This window comes from Globicephala melas, chromosome 4 (genome assembly GCF_963455315.2).
Source record: "Globicephala melas chromosome 4, mGloMel1.2, whole genome shotgun sequence".
NCBI lineage: Eukaryota > Metazoa > Chordata > Mammalia > Artiodactyla > Delphinidae > Globicephala > Globicephala melas.
The window spans coordinates 53,363,834-53,380,271 of NC_083317.1; the positions used below are offsets into that span (position 1 = coordinate 53,363,834).

At 40.7% G+C, this 16,438-nt stretch overlaps 1 protein-coding gene across 1 annotated transcript in view; it reads right to left on the minus strand.

Moving 5' to 3' along the window:
* Positions 1-479: 479 nt before the first annotated feature.
* The window catches only part of LOC132597190 (SCAN domain-containing protein 3-like), a 382,646-nt gene continuing 366,687 nt past the window's right edge, over positions 480-16,438 (minus strand). The window contains exon 4 of the mRNA XM_060297563.1: positions 480-1,636. Within this exon, the coding sequence (XP_060153546.1) occupies positions 587-1,636 (1,050 nt within the window). The 3' untranslated portion in view covers positions 480-586. The remainder of the gene's footprint in view (positions 1,637-16,438) is intronic.

The following is a 16,438-nucleotide window of genomic DNA, read 5'->3' on the forward strand; positions in this document are numbered from 1 at the left end:
CTCTACTATGCCATTTTATACTTATAAGGCAGCGGTCCCCAACCTTTTTGGCACTAGGGACCGGTTTCATGGAAGACAATTTTTCCACGGACCGGGGGCGGGGATGGGATGACTTCGGGATGATTCAAGTGCGTTACATTTATTGTGCACTTTATTTCTATTATTATCACATTGTAATATGTAATGAAATAATTAAACAACTCACCATAATGCAGAATCAGTGGGAGCCCTGAGCTTGTTTTCCTGCAACTGGATGGTCCCATCTGGGGGTGATGGGAGACAGTGACACCCGAGGTGTGGTGCTTATGTCCAGTTTACTCCGTGATCTCGTTTTGGTTGCTGTCACTGCAGAAAACCCTGCTTCACAAAGATAGGATGTTGGAAACGGAAGCAGGCTTTTCAGTGCTTTTGTGTCAATCTCAGGATACTCCGCCTTGACTTTCATCCAGAACGTATGGAGATTTGAAGTTGTCTCAAACAAATTTTTTTTTTTTTTTTTTTTTTTTCTGTACGCGGGCCTCTCACTGTTGTGGCCTCTCCAGTTGCGGAGCACAGGCTCCAGACGCGCAGGCTCAGCAGCCATGGCTCACGGGCCCAGCCGCCCCACGGCATGTGGGATCTTCCTGGACCGGGGCACGAACCCACGTCCCCTAGCATCGGCAAGCGGACTCTCAACCACTGCGCCACCAGGGAAGCCCTCAAACAAACTTTTAAGGCCACCGTCATTTGCGATCTCAAGCAGTTGATCCTCTTCTAGCACGGATAAAGTTGATTCAACTGGTTTATTCACAAATGGGTTGTGGATCCATTCCTTCCCAGTTCGGGGGTCTTTTGTGGTTGGGAAGTAATGCTCAAACTCTTTTGAAAGCTGAGATTGGTGAACATGCACCAGCAGGGAGAAAGTAGGCCCTGGCTCAGTCTCTTTCAAAATCTCTGCTAATGCTTGAAACATGACAAAAGTCCCAATGTTCACTTGTTGCCCCCATAATTCCAGTTTGGCTTTGAATGAAGCCACTTTATGTGCCAACTTGAACACAGCTACCATTCTCCCCCGAAGTGATGACAGACTGAGTTTGCTGAGCAGGTTGAATATGTCACACAAGTAAGCAAGTTTTGTGACGCATTCTGTGTCACTGGAATGTGCTGCCAGTGGTGACTGTTTCTCTAAAAGAAATCTCTGGAGCAGCTCACGTAACTCAAAAACTTTGACCAGTGATCTACCTTTAGAAAGCCATCTCACTTCTATGTATAAGAGAAGACGTGTGTGCTTTGTGTCCATCTCCTCACAGAGCTGCGCGAACAGACGTGAGTTAAGGGCATGTACTTTAATGTGGTTGACAATTTTAATCACAACCTGCAAAACGTTGTTAAGTTCAGGTGACATTTTTCGGCTAGCCAGCATTTCTCTATGGATGACACAGTGTGTAGACTCACGTTCAGAAGCGACCTCTTTGACCCGAGTAGTGAAACCAGAAAGCCGTCCAGTCATGGCAGCCACTCTGTCTGTGCATATACTGACAGAAAATGACCAGTTCAGTTTTCCTGATATGTAATCATTCAAGGACTTGAATAGTTCTGCAGCTGTGGTGTTGGTTGGCAACAAAAGTGCACATAACATATCCTCATGCACATCCTCCTGAAAAATATATCACACAAAAACAAGCATTGTTGCCTTGTTGTCAACATCAGTAGACTTGTCAACCTGGACTGCATACCACGGTGACTCATTAATCCTCTCTAACAATTGTGCCTCAATATCCTCTGCTATTTCATCAGTTCGTCTAGTTATGGTGCTGGCAGGAGGTAGAGCTCAGGCGGTAATGCAAGCGATGGGGAGTGGCTGTAAATACAGATGAAGCTTCTCTCGCTCACCTGCCACTCACCTCCTGCTGTGTGGCCTAGTTCCTAACAGGCCACGGACTGGTAACAGTCCGTGGCCCAGGGGTTGGGGACCCCTGTTATAAGGAACTTGAGCATCCGTGGATTTTGGTTATCGGGAACTGAATGTTGCCTTGGAGCTCTTCAACTGGGAGAATGAGGAAAGAAGATAAAGATACCAGGAGGGGAAGAAAATGGAAGATGGATAAATGCAAATGGGGCCTATATAGATTTCTATTAGTAACTTTCAGGGACAGATTGTCACTGAAGACTATTCGAGAATTTAAGTTAGCCTCTGCCGTGTTAACTCTGAAGAGGGGCAATTTTGGAATAAAAATGAATTTCTTAGAACACTCATAGTGGGACTTCCTTGGTGGTCCAGTGGTAAAGAATCTGCCTTACAATGCAGGGGACGTGGGTTCGATCCCTGGTCAGGGGACTAAGATCCCACATGCCGCAGGGCAACTAAGCCCACCTGCCACAACTACAGAGCCTATGCGCCCTCTCTAGTGCCACAACTAGAGAGAAGCCCGCACACCACAATGAAGAGCCTGTGCACCACAACGAAAGATCCCACATGCCTCAACGAAGATCCTGCGTGCCGCAACTAAGACCCCATGCAGCCAAAAATAAATTAAATAAATAAATAATAAATCTTAAAAAAAAAAAAAAAGATATATTACAAAAAAAAAAAAACACTCATAATTCCCTAAAACAGGCCTGGGCAAACTACAGCCCCGGAGCCAAATCCTCTTGCCTCGTGTCCTGTAAATGAAGTTTCACTGAAAGACCACCATGCTTACTTATTTATGTATTAACCATGACTCTTTTGTGCTTCAGCAGCAGAACTGACTAGCTGTGACAGAGAGCCTATGGCCTGCAAAGGCTAAACTATCTATCTTCTGGTTCTTTACAGAAAAAGTTTGCAGAGCCCTGCCTTAATCCTCACTATTCCACATGTGGTCTGTAGACCAGTAGCATCTGCATCACAAGAAAGATTGTTATCGATAGAAATGCAAAATCTCAGGCCCCACATCAAATCTACTGAATCAGAATCTATACTTTAATGAGATCTCCAAATGACATAATGACACATCAGTGACTGAGAAGCACCTCCCTGAAATAATTTCTTTCTGTTGACAAACACATGAAACATGGGGTGTAGGGGGACCAGATGTTTATCATTTTCTGGCATCCATCTTGTGAGGATGAGATTCTCACTCTCTCCCAAGTGGTTTTAAACCTTGATATTCATAAAAATTACATTTCTTAATTCACAACCCAAACTCCTGATGTGGGAATTATATCAAGAGGTCATAAAGAAGGATGAAATATTTATAGCAATGGAATATTCCAATAACTGATAAATTACCATATCTATAAGTCTTGAAAGAAGGCCTTCTTTAGATTACCAACAGGCAATAAAGGTACTACTACCAATATGTGAGTTCACATTCAGAAAATTTTAATGCTGTTAAGCTACAATAATAATATTTAAAAAAAAACTGTTTACAGTTTTGTAGTTTAATCAGTCTGAAGAGTTCTATTTTTATACTTCATTCCCTTAATCAGATGTAATAAGACAGAACTTGTAACTCATCAGCCCAGGTACATGTTCAAAAGGAAAATACAGAAATGTACTTTCTTGGTTGATGGAAATGTAGGTCTATTTAATACATACTTTATATTTAGTATTTTATTATTAAGCTTAGTTCAGTATAAATGCACATTTTTCAATGTCATGAATACATGGCATGAATGATGTGACAAGCAATTTGCATTTATATAGCACCTTTCAAAGGCTGAGGATCACAAAGCAAAGCATAAATGCTTGTGTAATTTTGCAATTAAGAATTCACTTCTAATTACTCCTACTTAAATGTGCAGTCTCTTTTTAATCACAACATTTTTACACCTGTGGTTAAGTGCTCTGACAGAGCCTCAGCCTTATCTCCAAAGCATGCAAATTGCATGACTGGATTTTGTAATGAAGACTACATTTGCCAGGGGAAAAATGATCACAGACATGTAACACTGGTAACAATATTAAAGACACAACTAAATTTAGAAGCATCATTCTCTCCCATTATGTACTCATTTGGATCAACACACACACACACACACACACACACACACACACACACACACACAAATGTCTGTCAGTTCTGGAGCATGCACGAGTTTCAGGCTTAGTTATACTTCTGCTATATCGCCAGGAAGTTAAGATATGAGATCTGAAAACTGGCTTATAAATGTATGCTTGCCTGTAGTATAAATCTTTAGCTCCTGGAGCTACAATTGCTAACATGTGTGAGATTCCTAGTTTTCTTGAATAATCAAGGGACCAACAAATAACATGGTATTAAAAAAATGATATCCTGCTACTAGGGGAAAGCACAGTTCAGCTGCAACATATGGTTCTGGAGAGCTGCAGTCTCATAAATGGAGCTGAGGAAAGAAAAGTAATTCTGGGAAGGTGGTTGTAGCTAAAGAGAAGGCTCTAGAGACAGCCATCTTCATAACTGACTGCAGAAAAGCACGAAGCTCCATTTTCAAAAGCTGATTAGAAAGAAGATTCATTAGGAACCTATGGTGATCTGGGGACCAGTGTAACACAAATAGCCGAGGCATGGTTCCTGCACCTTGAAAGGCTGCCAAGAGGAAGCAGAACTGCATGGACCAGAAGCAAACACATTTCAAAAATCCACAGTCAGGGGCTTCCCTGGTGGCGCAGTAGTTGAGAATCTGCCTGCCGATGCAGGGGACACGGGTTCGAGCCCTGGTCTGGGAAGATCCCACATGCCACGGAGCAACTGGGCCCGTGAGCCACAACTACTGAGCCTGCGTGTCTGGAGCCTGTGCTCCGCAACAAGAGAGGCTGTGACAGTGAGAGACCCGCACACCGCGATGAAGAGTGGCCCCCGCTCGCCGCAAGTACAGAAAGCCCAGGCACAGAAACGAAGACCCAACACAGCCAAAAGTAAATAAATAAATTTTAAAAATCCACAGTCAGTAATGAAAAATTAGTAGGTAAGAAGGTCTCAGGTTTTCAATAAACTATTAATTGTACGAAAAATAATTTTAATAGACTGTCCATTTAAAAAACAAATATCGAGACCTTCCAATATACCAGATATTGTGCTCATCTCTGATAATTAAAGTAATAGCAGTATCGGCAACAATAATAAAAACAATGATGATCATAAAGGGGTGTTAGGAAATCAGGCAACACTTCCACACTCAGGAAGTCACAGGATGGAGGGCAGGGGAGAAATAACTAAAGAGGGTGATGTGTGTTTTATCAGCTTGTGTGCAATGCTCTGAGAGCAGAGAACAGGGAATATTTAATTCTGCTAGTCTTTGGAAAGTCTTCAGAGAGACAAGGATATTTCACTAGAAATGTGAAATGCTGTCAACCACACTATTGGTGGAGGAGGGATGAATATCAGGAAGTAGGAATATTCAAATATGAATATTCACACAAATTATTTGTGACCCTTGACTTCATACATAAACACTGCAGTAACAGCATGTTAATCAGGAGTACAGGCTAAAAAGTCGAATTATCTCTATTCATTTCTAACTGTGTGACTTTGGACAAGTCACTTAACTTGAGCCTCAGTTTCCTCACCTCTATAATGGGGAAAGAATAGAATATACATCTGAGGATTGTCTTGACAACTTAATAATACTTAATATTAAGCATTTCGAATTTGACATATGACTAATGTTTAGTAAATGTTAGGTGTTGGATTTTTTCCTCTCTCTCTCTTTTTTTTTTTTTTTAACTTCTGTCTCTTTTTAAGTAAAGCTAGAGCCATTCCGGTATATGGTAAATGAAGCAGTAAAATAAGACCCCTTATGCTTAAGGACGTTTGTCTGTTGCTTCCTTTCCAGAGGGAAGATGGTAGTTCTGCCATTTGAGAAATAAAACACAACACCCTCTATCATCTTTTAGTCTGCTTCTTTTACCACTCCCATTTCCCATTACACATATCTAGTCTTTACAATAATCCTATGAGGAAGGTAATATCATTATTTTTACTTCATAAACAAGGAAACTGAGGCTCAGCGATAAACAATTCTACAAGTTCAAGAGCCAAGAGCTTGTGAAGCCATGATTAAAATCTAGGTGTTCTAAGCAGAAAAACCAGCTATTTATCACTTCACTGAAATGTTCTAAGATAGAGTTTGGTCCAAAATAATCCCTCCTCAGTAACTGAAGCATCAAGGGAGGCCAGACTCCATTTGCAGCAGGGACAAGCGGGTAGTATAAGAATTCTGGAAGGCTCCTCTAACTAAAATCCTAAAATGCTGGAATGAAAAACATACAGGTAAGTTTGTCACAAAAGGAAGGACTCTGCATAGGTCAAGAATTATGTGAAAGCAGAAATAACAGAAGATAAATGATCCATGAAACCAGTTTTCACCAAGGACATTTCTACTGATTCTTGGAGACTTTGAGACACCATTCTGATGGCCACATGGGGTAGGAAACAGATGGTAAAGCCTAAAGCTCACCAAACATGAGTATTTTAATAGATGACTTCCACATATAACTAAGGTCTTCGAAGGAAATCAGAAAAGAAGAGGAGCCCACTTGGTGTGAGAACACTCTAGAATCCATAGCACAAAGAGCCACAGTGGATGGGTCATTGATTAAGATGATAATGAGTTAGAAGCCATTTTGCTAGTTTACTCCATGCTGACAACCAGTGGATCTGTCGATCCATGCAGTAGCCTTCTTTTGTTTGCCTCCATGCAGTATTTTACTGCATGAATTCCAAATTGCAATCGTATGGGAAGTTACTGCACCACCAGTGTAGACTTATTGGGTATACTATACTAATGTCTGACAGTAACAGTTAAAACAACAAAAATACCAGAAAAAAGAATCAGTCTCCAGCCTCATCTATCTTTTTTCTGATCCGTATCTGGAAATGCTCACTTGGATCCAATAATCTTGTTTCAGAACTAATGTTCTTAAAGAAACTTTGGGAGTTAAAAATTAACTCTGGATCAAATTTTGGCTTTATATTTTCATGAGTATACAGCACCCCATTCTCACTGCAATGATATCTCTCCATCTCATTTTTGTTAATTATATTGCACTTGAGTTTATAAAAGTTCCATTCTTTATATCCTGTATTCAGGGTCCAGACAGACCAAGGGTGTTGACTAAAGGACACTGGAGAAATGGGTTGGGAGGAGAACCTAAGGACAAATTTGGGGATAGACAGGGATCTTTCCACTAGTGGGCAGGAGACCAGGCAGGATGTTCACAGAGAGTGACCAAGTATGTGAATGGAGATGGAGAAAGTAGGGAAGAGTAAATGAGAAAAGCAGTAAATTTTTCTTACAGACTAACAAGGCACAGACATATCACTCAGAGAGTTAAAAATAGTCACACAAGTCTCACACCAACAGTTTTAAAGCCAAAAAACTTTCATAATAGTAGTGTTCTGCTTCTCTTTCCTTCTTTTCTCACCCAAATGTTCCTTTCCATCCTCCTATCCTCAAGTTGGCTGGTTATGGTAGGATAGATTATTAAAGACTGAAATCTAAGAAAAAGGTGTTTAAGTAGTTAGGCAAAAGACCACCTTTGTAGGTTTCTAAATAAAGAACTAGTAAGAGTAATTGTGGGACTAAAGGAAATTCAGAGCAGCAGAAATCTGTCAGATGGGCTGGGATTTCAGAAAGGAAGTCGAAGTTGTAATCCAGATCACATATGGATTCTTAACTGGTTCCTATATCAAACAGAGAGACTACTAGTTCTTAGAAGATAGAGATTTTTGTTCAGTTTAATAAACACTAATACCTTACCTACTATGTGGCTGGGTATCTTACTGGCAGTCTAAAACATGGAGAGAGCCACTATTGAAACTGGGTTTTATCAATGTAATAACAAAATCAATAGCCATATGTGTAGTCTTCTGTGTGTAACATTCCAGCCAAATAACTCTGGAGAAATTGGAGAAATGTTTCATAACTTCTTTTCACTGGGCTTGTTCAGATTCTCAGAATGGCAACTTCTATTAGAAGTTTGAAGTTGAAATAATTTGAGGGAGAGTCAGGTTATGCATCTGTAAAATTTCCACATGGCTAATAATTCAAATTTTTTTTTTTTTTTTTTTTTTTTTTTTGCGGTACGCGGGCCTCTCACTGTCGTGGCCTCTCCCGTTGCGGAGCACAGGCTCCGGACACGCAGGCTCCGAGGCCATGGCTCACGGGCCCAGCCGCTCCGCGGCACGTGGGATCCTCCCGGACCGGGGCACGAACCCGCGTCCCCTGCACTGGCAGGCAGACTCTCAACCACTGCGCCACCAGGGAAGCCCTAATTTCAAATTTTGAAGTCATAAAGACATACATTTGATTCCTGGGTTTGTCATATTCTAACTGCAAAATCTTGCATTCTTCTTCGGTAAAATACGAATAATATGGCATTTCACAAAAGGTTTTTGAGTGCAGTAAATTAGAAACTTTTGTGAAAATTACCTAGTATAATACCAGGCCCAGACAGCCTTCAGTGAATATTAGTTTATTTCTTTCTTCAATATTCAAAAAAAAAAAAAAAAAACCCAAAACTGAAAGCATGAGTAGGAATTTTCAGATCCAATCATCTTCTTACAATTTCACACATCAACAGCTGATTTAGCCGCTATTTTATTTTCACTCATAGCCACTAACTTCCCACATGAATTCCCTTGCTGTTCTAGAATGTTGCACAGCCCTTTGCTATTTTACAAATCACTTCAGTTCAACTAGAGGATAAAAATTATTTTTCAGCAAAAAAACCCATATAATACAAAACCACATCTCCACAGTCTGGGAGACCAGATTAATTCTCTACATAAGGCAGGGAGAAATCATTAGAGATCACTACAGGAAAACATTCCAAGGAAGCAATGCATATGTACTTTTGTTTTATTCTGTTCATTAAAACAGAATAAGATGAGACTTGCTTTTCAAGATATCCTCCCACATTTTTAAAGTAGCTTTCTATATATTATGCAGGTTTTCACAATACTAAATATCCTTTTTTTTTTCTTTCTTTCCACAAAGCATGATGGAGTATGGGCTACAGAGTTAAGTAGACCTGATTTGAAACCTGTCTGGCCAAATTACTGTCTTATCTTGTGAGAGTTACCTCACCTCTCTGAGCCTGTTTCTTTATATATAAATTGGATATAATACTTTATAGTACAGTTGTGAGGATTAAATGAGGAAAATATGAATGCTTCTTTATATGGTGTCTGGCACAGATAAAGTGTTCAATAAGTATTAAGGAAGATTCATAGCTATTATTATTGGGCAGAGGAAGCACATGTAGTAATGCCTATGCAAGTTCACACAGGATTTGAGCTGCCTGCAGTTCCTTAAGGAGCTGTGCTGATAGAACTGAGAGAATATTGAGGTTCAAATTTACTCAAAGTCCCCATTACAAAACTCTGAACATGTACGTTTGGACCTCAAATTGATAAACCAGAGACATTAGGATACAGACATGGGATAATACTGGTCAAAATAGTTTAAAGGAAAGAGATGCACAGGTATAATCTTTAAAGGAAGAAAACTGATTTGTTACATATATTCTTAAAATGTGTTATTATAAGGAGACTATAAGCAGTGTGATATCTTCTCCAAAACGCTCAAAGATATTTATAATCACACTGTCCAACCTACTGTATAACTAACCATCATCAGGAAGATGATAGACCTGGAGCATATTCAGTGTCTGTTCCTTACTCTTTCCATCCAAAAATCGGAAAAAAAAGCAAAAATTTTAAAATTATACATAAAGTTTTTTCTTAATCATAAATTAAAGATAACTTTTAGAGGAAGAGAAGAAGAAGAATGTTACCAAATGGAAATTACAGCCTAAGGAGTTTATCTGAAATCAGAAGATCTAGGCTTTAAGTTTGTGTTTTCTGTTTGTCAACTGGATGACTTATCTTGGATAAGTCACCCAACCTCTCTGCACTTTAGCTCCTTCACTGTCTTGAAAGATTTCTGAGAGAACAAAATGAGATGATATGGACTCCTAACATCAATACTCCTTGACATGCAATGGACACATTCACCCAGTGGCTATAGACGTTTATCATTGGCTTCTGTCTTGTTCCAGGCTTTCTTCCATCCTCCTTTGTTTAACCCTTTCTCAGTATGTGCCCTTATGTCTAGTCTTACTTGACTTTGTGCCTTGACTGCCATGTCTTTTGCCATGTTCCTGTCTCATTCAATAGCAGACATCACATGGTCCTCTGCAAGACTCAGACCCAGCACTCCCATAGGAGACTGTGCACAGGTTGACCTTTGACTCCAACCACAAGGTTACTCTGCTGGCTCCAGCCCCTGGACAGTACTCTGGCTGCCAACGAGCAACCACTAGCACAACCCCACCCCACTGGCCAGGGAAGGGGTTACGGAAACTAAGCCAAAAATTGCTATCTCTCTACATCCATGGGGTTAAATGGGGGGTGCTGGCTGCCAAGAATCCAGTATCAGTGCTGTGGTCTCCACAGTGAAGAGCTGTCTGAGTTGAATATATGCCTGATATAACACTATATTCTTTCAACAGCAGCTGGCCAGCCGGTTTATCTCCCTTTCCTGCCGCAGTCTGAAACATTCCAGGTCTCAGGACTCTGAGCCACACAGAACACAGCACTGGGTATATATTTCTCATGGGACTCAAATCCTAGACCTTAAGGTATGTGCACAAAGGCACAGGTTTACTGGTTCTTGAAAAGTAGCTCACATACTAGAAATGGTACTGACCACCCTAATGACAGAATGCTTGGATCACAGCGACACTGTCTGTGTCACACTGCCTGGGGTCTTAAATTCCAACAGCATCAGGGAGGAAAGTAATGGAGAACTCAGCTCAGCCCTGCTAAAAGTGTACTAAAATTCCCATTTAAAAAAAGGCAGAATTAAAGATACAGCTAAGGAAGACCACTCTGGGTGCCTAATGGGCCCTCCCTCTTCTTCAGGCTTGGATTGAGCCTTCTCTTCAGACAAAAAGAATATCCCTATCTCCTTCATGGAAGTCCTAGGAACTTCTAGAATCTAAGCGCATCCCAGTTAACCATCAACTTATGAGAAAATGATCAAGTCACTTCACACCCTTGACTTATAGTTGCCCTTTTATATAATGAAGAATTCTCTTTCAGTCCAAAAGTCTGTGACGATAGCTTTAAAATGGCAGTAAGAATTAAGTTATTCTTGCTTTCAATTTGATGTTTTTATATTTGGAGTGAATGGATCGATTCTGCTGAAGAGAACTGAGCATCTCTGACTTCGGATGCTCTGCATGAGCACTTTATGGATCAGTGGCTCCCAAACTTTTCCCAATCCAACATACTAAGTCATGAAGCACATTCCGGTTAGTAACAGTCCTCACCACAGTGTTGACCACTTGTGGGTTGGGACAGTTGGGTATCAAATGCAGAGGGGGATATATGTGGATGAATACTCCTCAGCTAATTCTGATATGTCCTTCTCACACCATGTTCAGAATCACTATTATAGATTGAATTTACCTAAAGAAATATATAGGCTAGGAAAAATACCAAAAAGAAAGAACTTTCAAGTGGCCAGAACAGTCCCTGACTGGCAGAATTAGAACTAAATCTACTCCAGGGTACAGCCTGAATGTGCCTTCTCAAAGTCATTACATAGCACCTGGTACAGCAGAAGACTAATATAATAATTAACCAAAGAAAGGAGAATGTGGATGAGACAGACTTTGATTTTTAAACTGATATTTGTCAGTTTTTTTAATTTATTACAAAGTTAATAATGCTTGATTTAACAAATCAAGCAAGACAGCAATGTGTAAAGAAAAACTTGGTACCCTCCCGCATACTTCTCTTCAGTCTAGTCACTGCAAGAAATATTTTGATGTGGGATGTATAGACCAGATCATTCTCTATATGCACAAATATATAGATTTGGTTTTGACAAAAATAGGATAATATCCCAATATATTTACTTCAACTTTTTTTTGTGATTACAAATATCATGACTTTATTTTCAGATTTATATATAGTTAGATAAAGACTAAGATACAGAGCTAGAGACAGAGAGGTAGAGAAAGAGAAGAAAAACAGAAAAAGAGAAAGTATGAAATATATTATTTGGTAAACCATTCCCTACTTAATATTCAGACTTTTGCAGCTTTTTTGACATAAAAAACCACTTAAAAGAAATATCTTTTTACATATATCCTATATCCTTATATATCTTATTTTTAGTTTTATGGTTTAGAGTCCCAAAGGTGGTGTTGCTGGGTTACAGGGTATGATAGTTTAAACTTTAATTTAAATGCTGATAGAATTCTTTCCAAAAAAATGTATGCTGACTTGCAGTCTCACTGGTATTACACGAGACGAGCCATTTTCCTGCATCCTCCAGCAATGGATGCAATGATTTTTCCTAGTTGTTGTTTACCTTAAAAGTGACATGGCAACAGCACTGTTGCCTACTTGTGATTTTAATCAGTCATTTGCATTCAATTTTCTCTGGATTACCTGTTGTTCTCATTTTTATGTTAAGTAGCTTATTCTTTTCTAATTTGTGAGAATTTTTAATATACAGCTGGCCTTCTTTACCCCATGTTCTGTATCCATGGATTCAACCAACCACGGATTAAAATATTCCAAAAAAAAAAAAAAATCCACAAAGTTCCAAAAAGCAAAACTTGAATTTGCTACACACTGGCAACTACTGATAAAGGATTTACATTGTATTTACAAATATTTACATACTATTTATATAATACCATGTATTAGGTATTATAAGTAATTTAGAATTGATTTAAAGAATACAGAAATAAGAGACTTGGCCATCTGCAAATTTTGGTATCTGAGGGGGTTTTGGAACCAAAACCCAGTGAATAACGAGGGACGACCATATTGACCATACTTCCCATTTGCCTAAATGAATTACACATACTTATTTTAAGTACTTATTTTGAGGCTTCCGGGAGGATGGCGGAAGAGTAAGATGCGGAGATCACCTTCCTCCCCACAGATACACCAGAAATACATCTACACGTGGAACAACTCCTACAGAACACCTACTGAACACTGGCAGAAGACCTCAAACCTCCTAAAAGGCAAGAAACCCCCCAAGTACCTGGGTAGGGCAAAAGAAAAAAGAAAAAACAGAGACAAAAGGATAGGGACGGCACCTGCACCAGTGGGAGGGAGCTGTGAAGGAGGAAAGGTTTCCACACACTAGGAAGCCCCTTCCAGGGTGGAGACTGTGGGTGGTGGAGAGGGGAAGCTTCGGAGCCCCGGAGGAGAGCACAGCAACAAGGGTGCGGAGGGCAAAGTGGAGAGATTCCAGCAAGAGGATCACGGCCAACTGGCACTCACCAGCCCGGCAGGCTTGTCTGCTCACCCGCCGGGGCGGGCGGGGCTGGGAGTTGAGGCTTGGGCTTCCGTCGCAGCGCCGGGAGAGGACTGGGGTTGGAGGCATGAACACAGCCTGCAGGGGGTTAGTACGCCACAGCTAGCCAGGAGGGAGTCCGGGGAAAAGTCTGGACCTGCCGATGAGGCAAGAGACTTTTTCTTCCCTCTTTGTTTCCTGGTGCGCGAGGAGAGGGGATTAAGCGCGCTGCTTAAAGGAGCTCCAGAAAAGGGCGCGAGCCGCGGCTAAAAGCGCGGACCACAGAGACAGGCATGAGACACTAAGGCTGCTGCTGCCGCCACCAAGAAACCTGTGTGCGAGCACAGGACACTATCCACACCCGCCTTCCGGGGAGCCTGTGCAGCCCGCCACTGCCAGGGTCCCGGGATCCAGGGACAACTCCCCCGGGAGAACGCACGGCGCGCCTCAGGCTGGTGCAACGTCACGCTGGCCTCTGCCGCCGCGGGCTCGCCTCGCACTCCGTGCCCCTCCCTCCCCCCAGCCTGAGTGAGCCAGAGCCCCGGAAGCAGCGGCTCCTTTAACCCCGTCCTGTGTGAGCGAAGAACAGACGCCCTACGGCGACCTACACGCAGAGGCGGGGCCAAATCCAAAGCTGAGCCCCTGGGAGCTGTCAGAACAAACAAGAGAAAGGGAAATCTCTCCCAGCAGCCTCAGAAGCAGCTGATTAAAGCTCCACAATCAACTTGATGTACCCTGCATCTGTGGAATACATGAATAGACAACGAATCATCCCAAATTAAGGAGGGGGACTTTGAGAGCAAGTTTTATGATTTTTTCCCCTTTTCCTCTTTTTGTGAGTGTGTATGTGTAGGCTTCTGTGTGAGATTTTGTGTGTATAGCTTTGCTTCCACCATTTGTCCTAGGGTTCTATCCGTCCGTTTTTTTGTTTTTTGTTTTTTTTTAATTTTTTTCCTTTAATAATTATCTTTATTTTAATAACTTTATTACATTTTATCTTACTTTACTTTATCTTCTTTCTTTCTTTTTTTCCTTCCCTCCCTCCTTTCTTTCTTTCTTTCTTTCTTTCTTTCTTTCTTTCTTTCTACTTCTACTAATTCTTCATTTCTACTTTTTCTCCCTTTTATTCTGAGCCGTGTGGATGAAAGGCTCTTGGTGCTGCAGCCAGAAGTCACTGCTCTGCCTCTGAGGTGGGAGTGCCAACTTCAGGACACTGGTCCACAAAAGACTGCGCAGCTCCACATAATATGAAACGGCGAAAATTTCCCAGAGATCTCCATCTCAACATGAGCACCCAGCTTCACTCAACGACCAGCAAGCTACACTGCTGGAAATCCTATGCCAAACAACTAGCAAGACAGGGACACAACTGCACCCATTAGCAAAGAGGCTGCCTAAAATCATAATAAGTCCACAGACACCCCAAAACACACCACCAGACATGGACCTGCCCACAAGAAAGACAAGATCCAGCCTCATCCACCAGAACACAGGCACTAGTCCCCTCCACCAGGAAGCCTACACAACGCACTGAACCAACCTTAGCCACTGGGGACAGACGCCAAAAACAACGGGAACTACGAACCTGCAGCCTACAAAAAGGAGACCCCAAACACAGTAAGATAAGAAAAATGAGAAGACAGAAAAACACACAGCAGATGAAGGAGCAAGATAAAAACCCAGCAGACCTAATAAATGAAGAGGAAATACGCAGTCTACCTGAAAAAGAATTTAGAATAATGATAGTAAAGATGATCCAAAATCTTGTAAATAGAGTAGACAAAATGCAAGAAACATTTAACAAGGACCTAGAAGAACTAAAGATGAAACAAACAATAATTAACAGCACAATAAATGCAATGAAAAATACTCTAGATGGGATCAATAGCAGAATAACTGAGGCAGAAGAACGGATAAGTGACCTGGAAGATAAAATAGTGGAAATAACTACTGCAGAGCAGAATAAAGAGAAAAGAATGAAAAGAACTGAGGACAGTCTCAGAGACCTCTGGGACAACATTAAATGCACCAACATTCGAATTATAGGGGTTCCAGAAGAAGAAGAGAAAAAGAAAGGGACTGAGAAAATATTTGAAAAGATTATAGTTGAAAACTTCCCTAATATGGGAAAGGAAATAGTTAATCAAGTCCAGGAAGCACAGAGCGTCCCATACAGGATAAATCCAAGGAGAAATATGACAAGACACATATTAATCAAATTGTCAAAAATTAAATAAAAAGAAAACATATTAAAAGGAGCAAGGGAAAAACAACAAATAACACACAAGGGAATCCCCATAAGGTTAACAGCTGATCTCTCAGCAGAAACTCTGCAAGCCAGAAGAGACTGGCAGGGGATATTTAAAGTGATGAAGAAGAAAAACCTGCAACCAAGACTACTCTACCCAGCAAGGATCTCATTCAGATTTGACGGAGAAATTAAAACCTTTACAGACAAGCAAAAGATGAGAGTGTTCAGCACCACAAAACCAGCTTTGCAACAAATGGTAAAGGAACATCTCCAGGCAAGAAACACAAGAGAAGGAAAAGACCTACAATAACGAACCCAAAACAATTAAGAAAATGGGAATAGGAACATACATATCGATAATTACCTTAAATGTAAATGGACTAAATGCTCCCACCAAAAGACACAGATTGGCTGAATGGATACAAAAATAAGACCCATATATTTGCTGTCTAATAGAGACCCACTTAAGACCTAGATACACATACAGACTGAAAAAAAGGGGATGGAAAAAGATATTTCATGCAAATGGAAACCAAAAGAAATCTGGAGTAGCAATTCTCATATCAGAAAAAATAGACTTTAAAATAAAGACTATTAGAAGAGACAAAGAAGGACACTACATAATGATCAAGGGATCGATCCAAGAAGAAGATATAACAATTGTAAATATTTATGCACCCAACATAGGAGCACCTGAATACATAAGGCAAATACTAACAGCCATAAAAGGGAAAATCAACAGTAACACATTCATAGTAGGGGACTTAAACACCCCACTTTCACCCATGGACAGATCATCCAAAATGAAAATAAATAAGGAAACACAAGCTTTAAATGATACATTCAACAATATGGACTTAATTGATATTTATAGGACACTCCATCCAAAAACAACAGAATACACATTTTTCTCAAGTA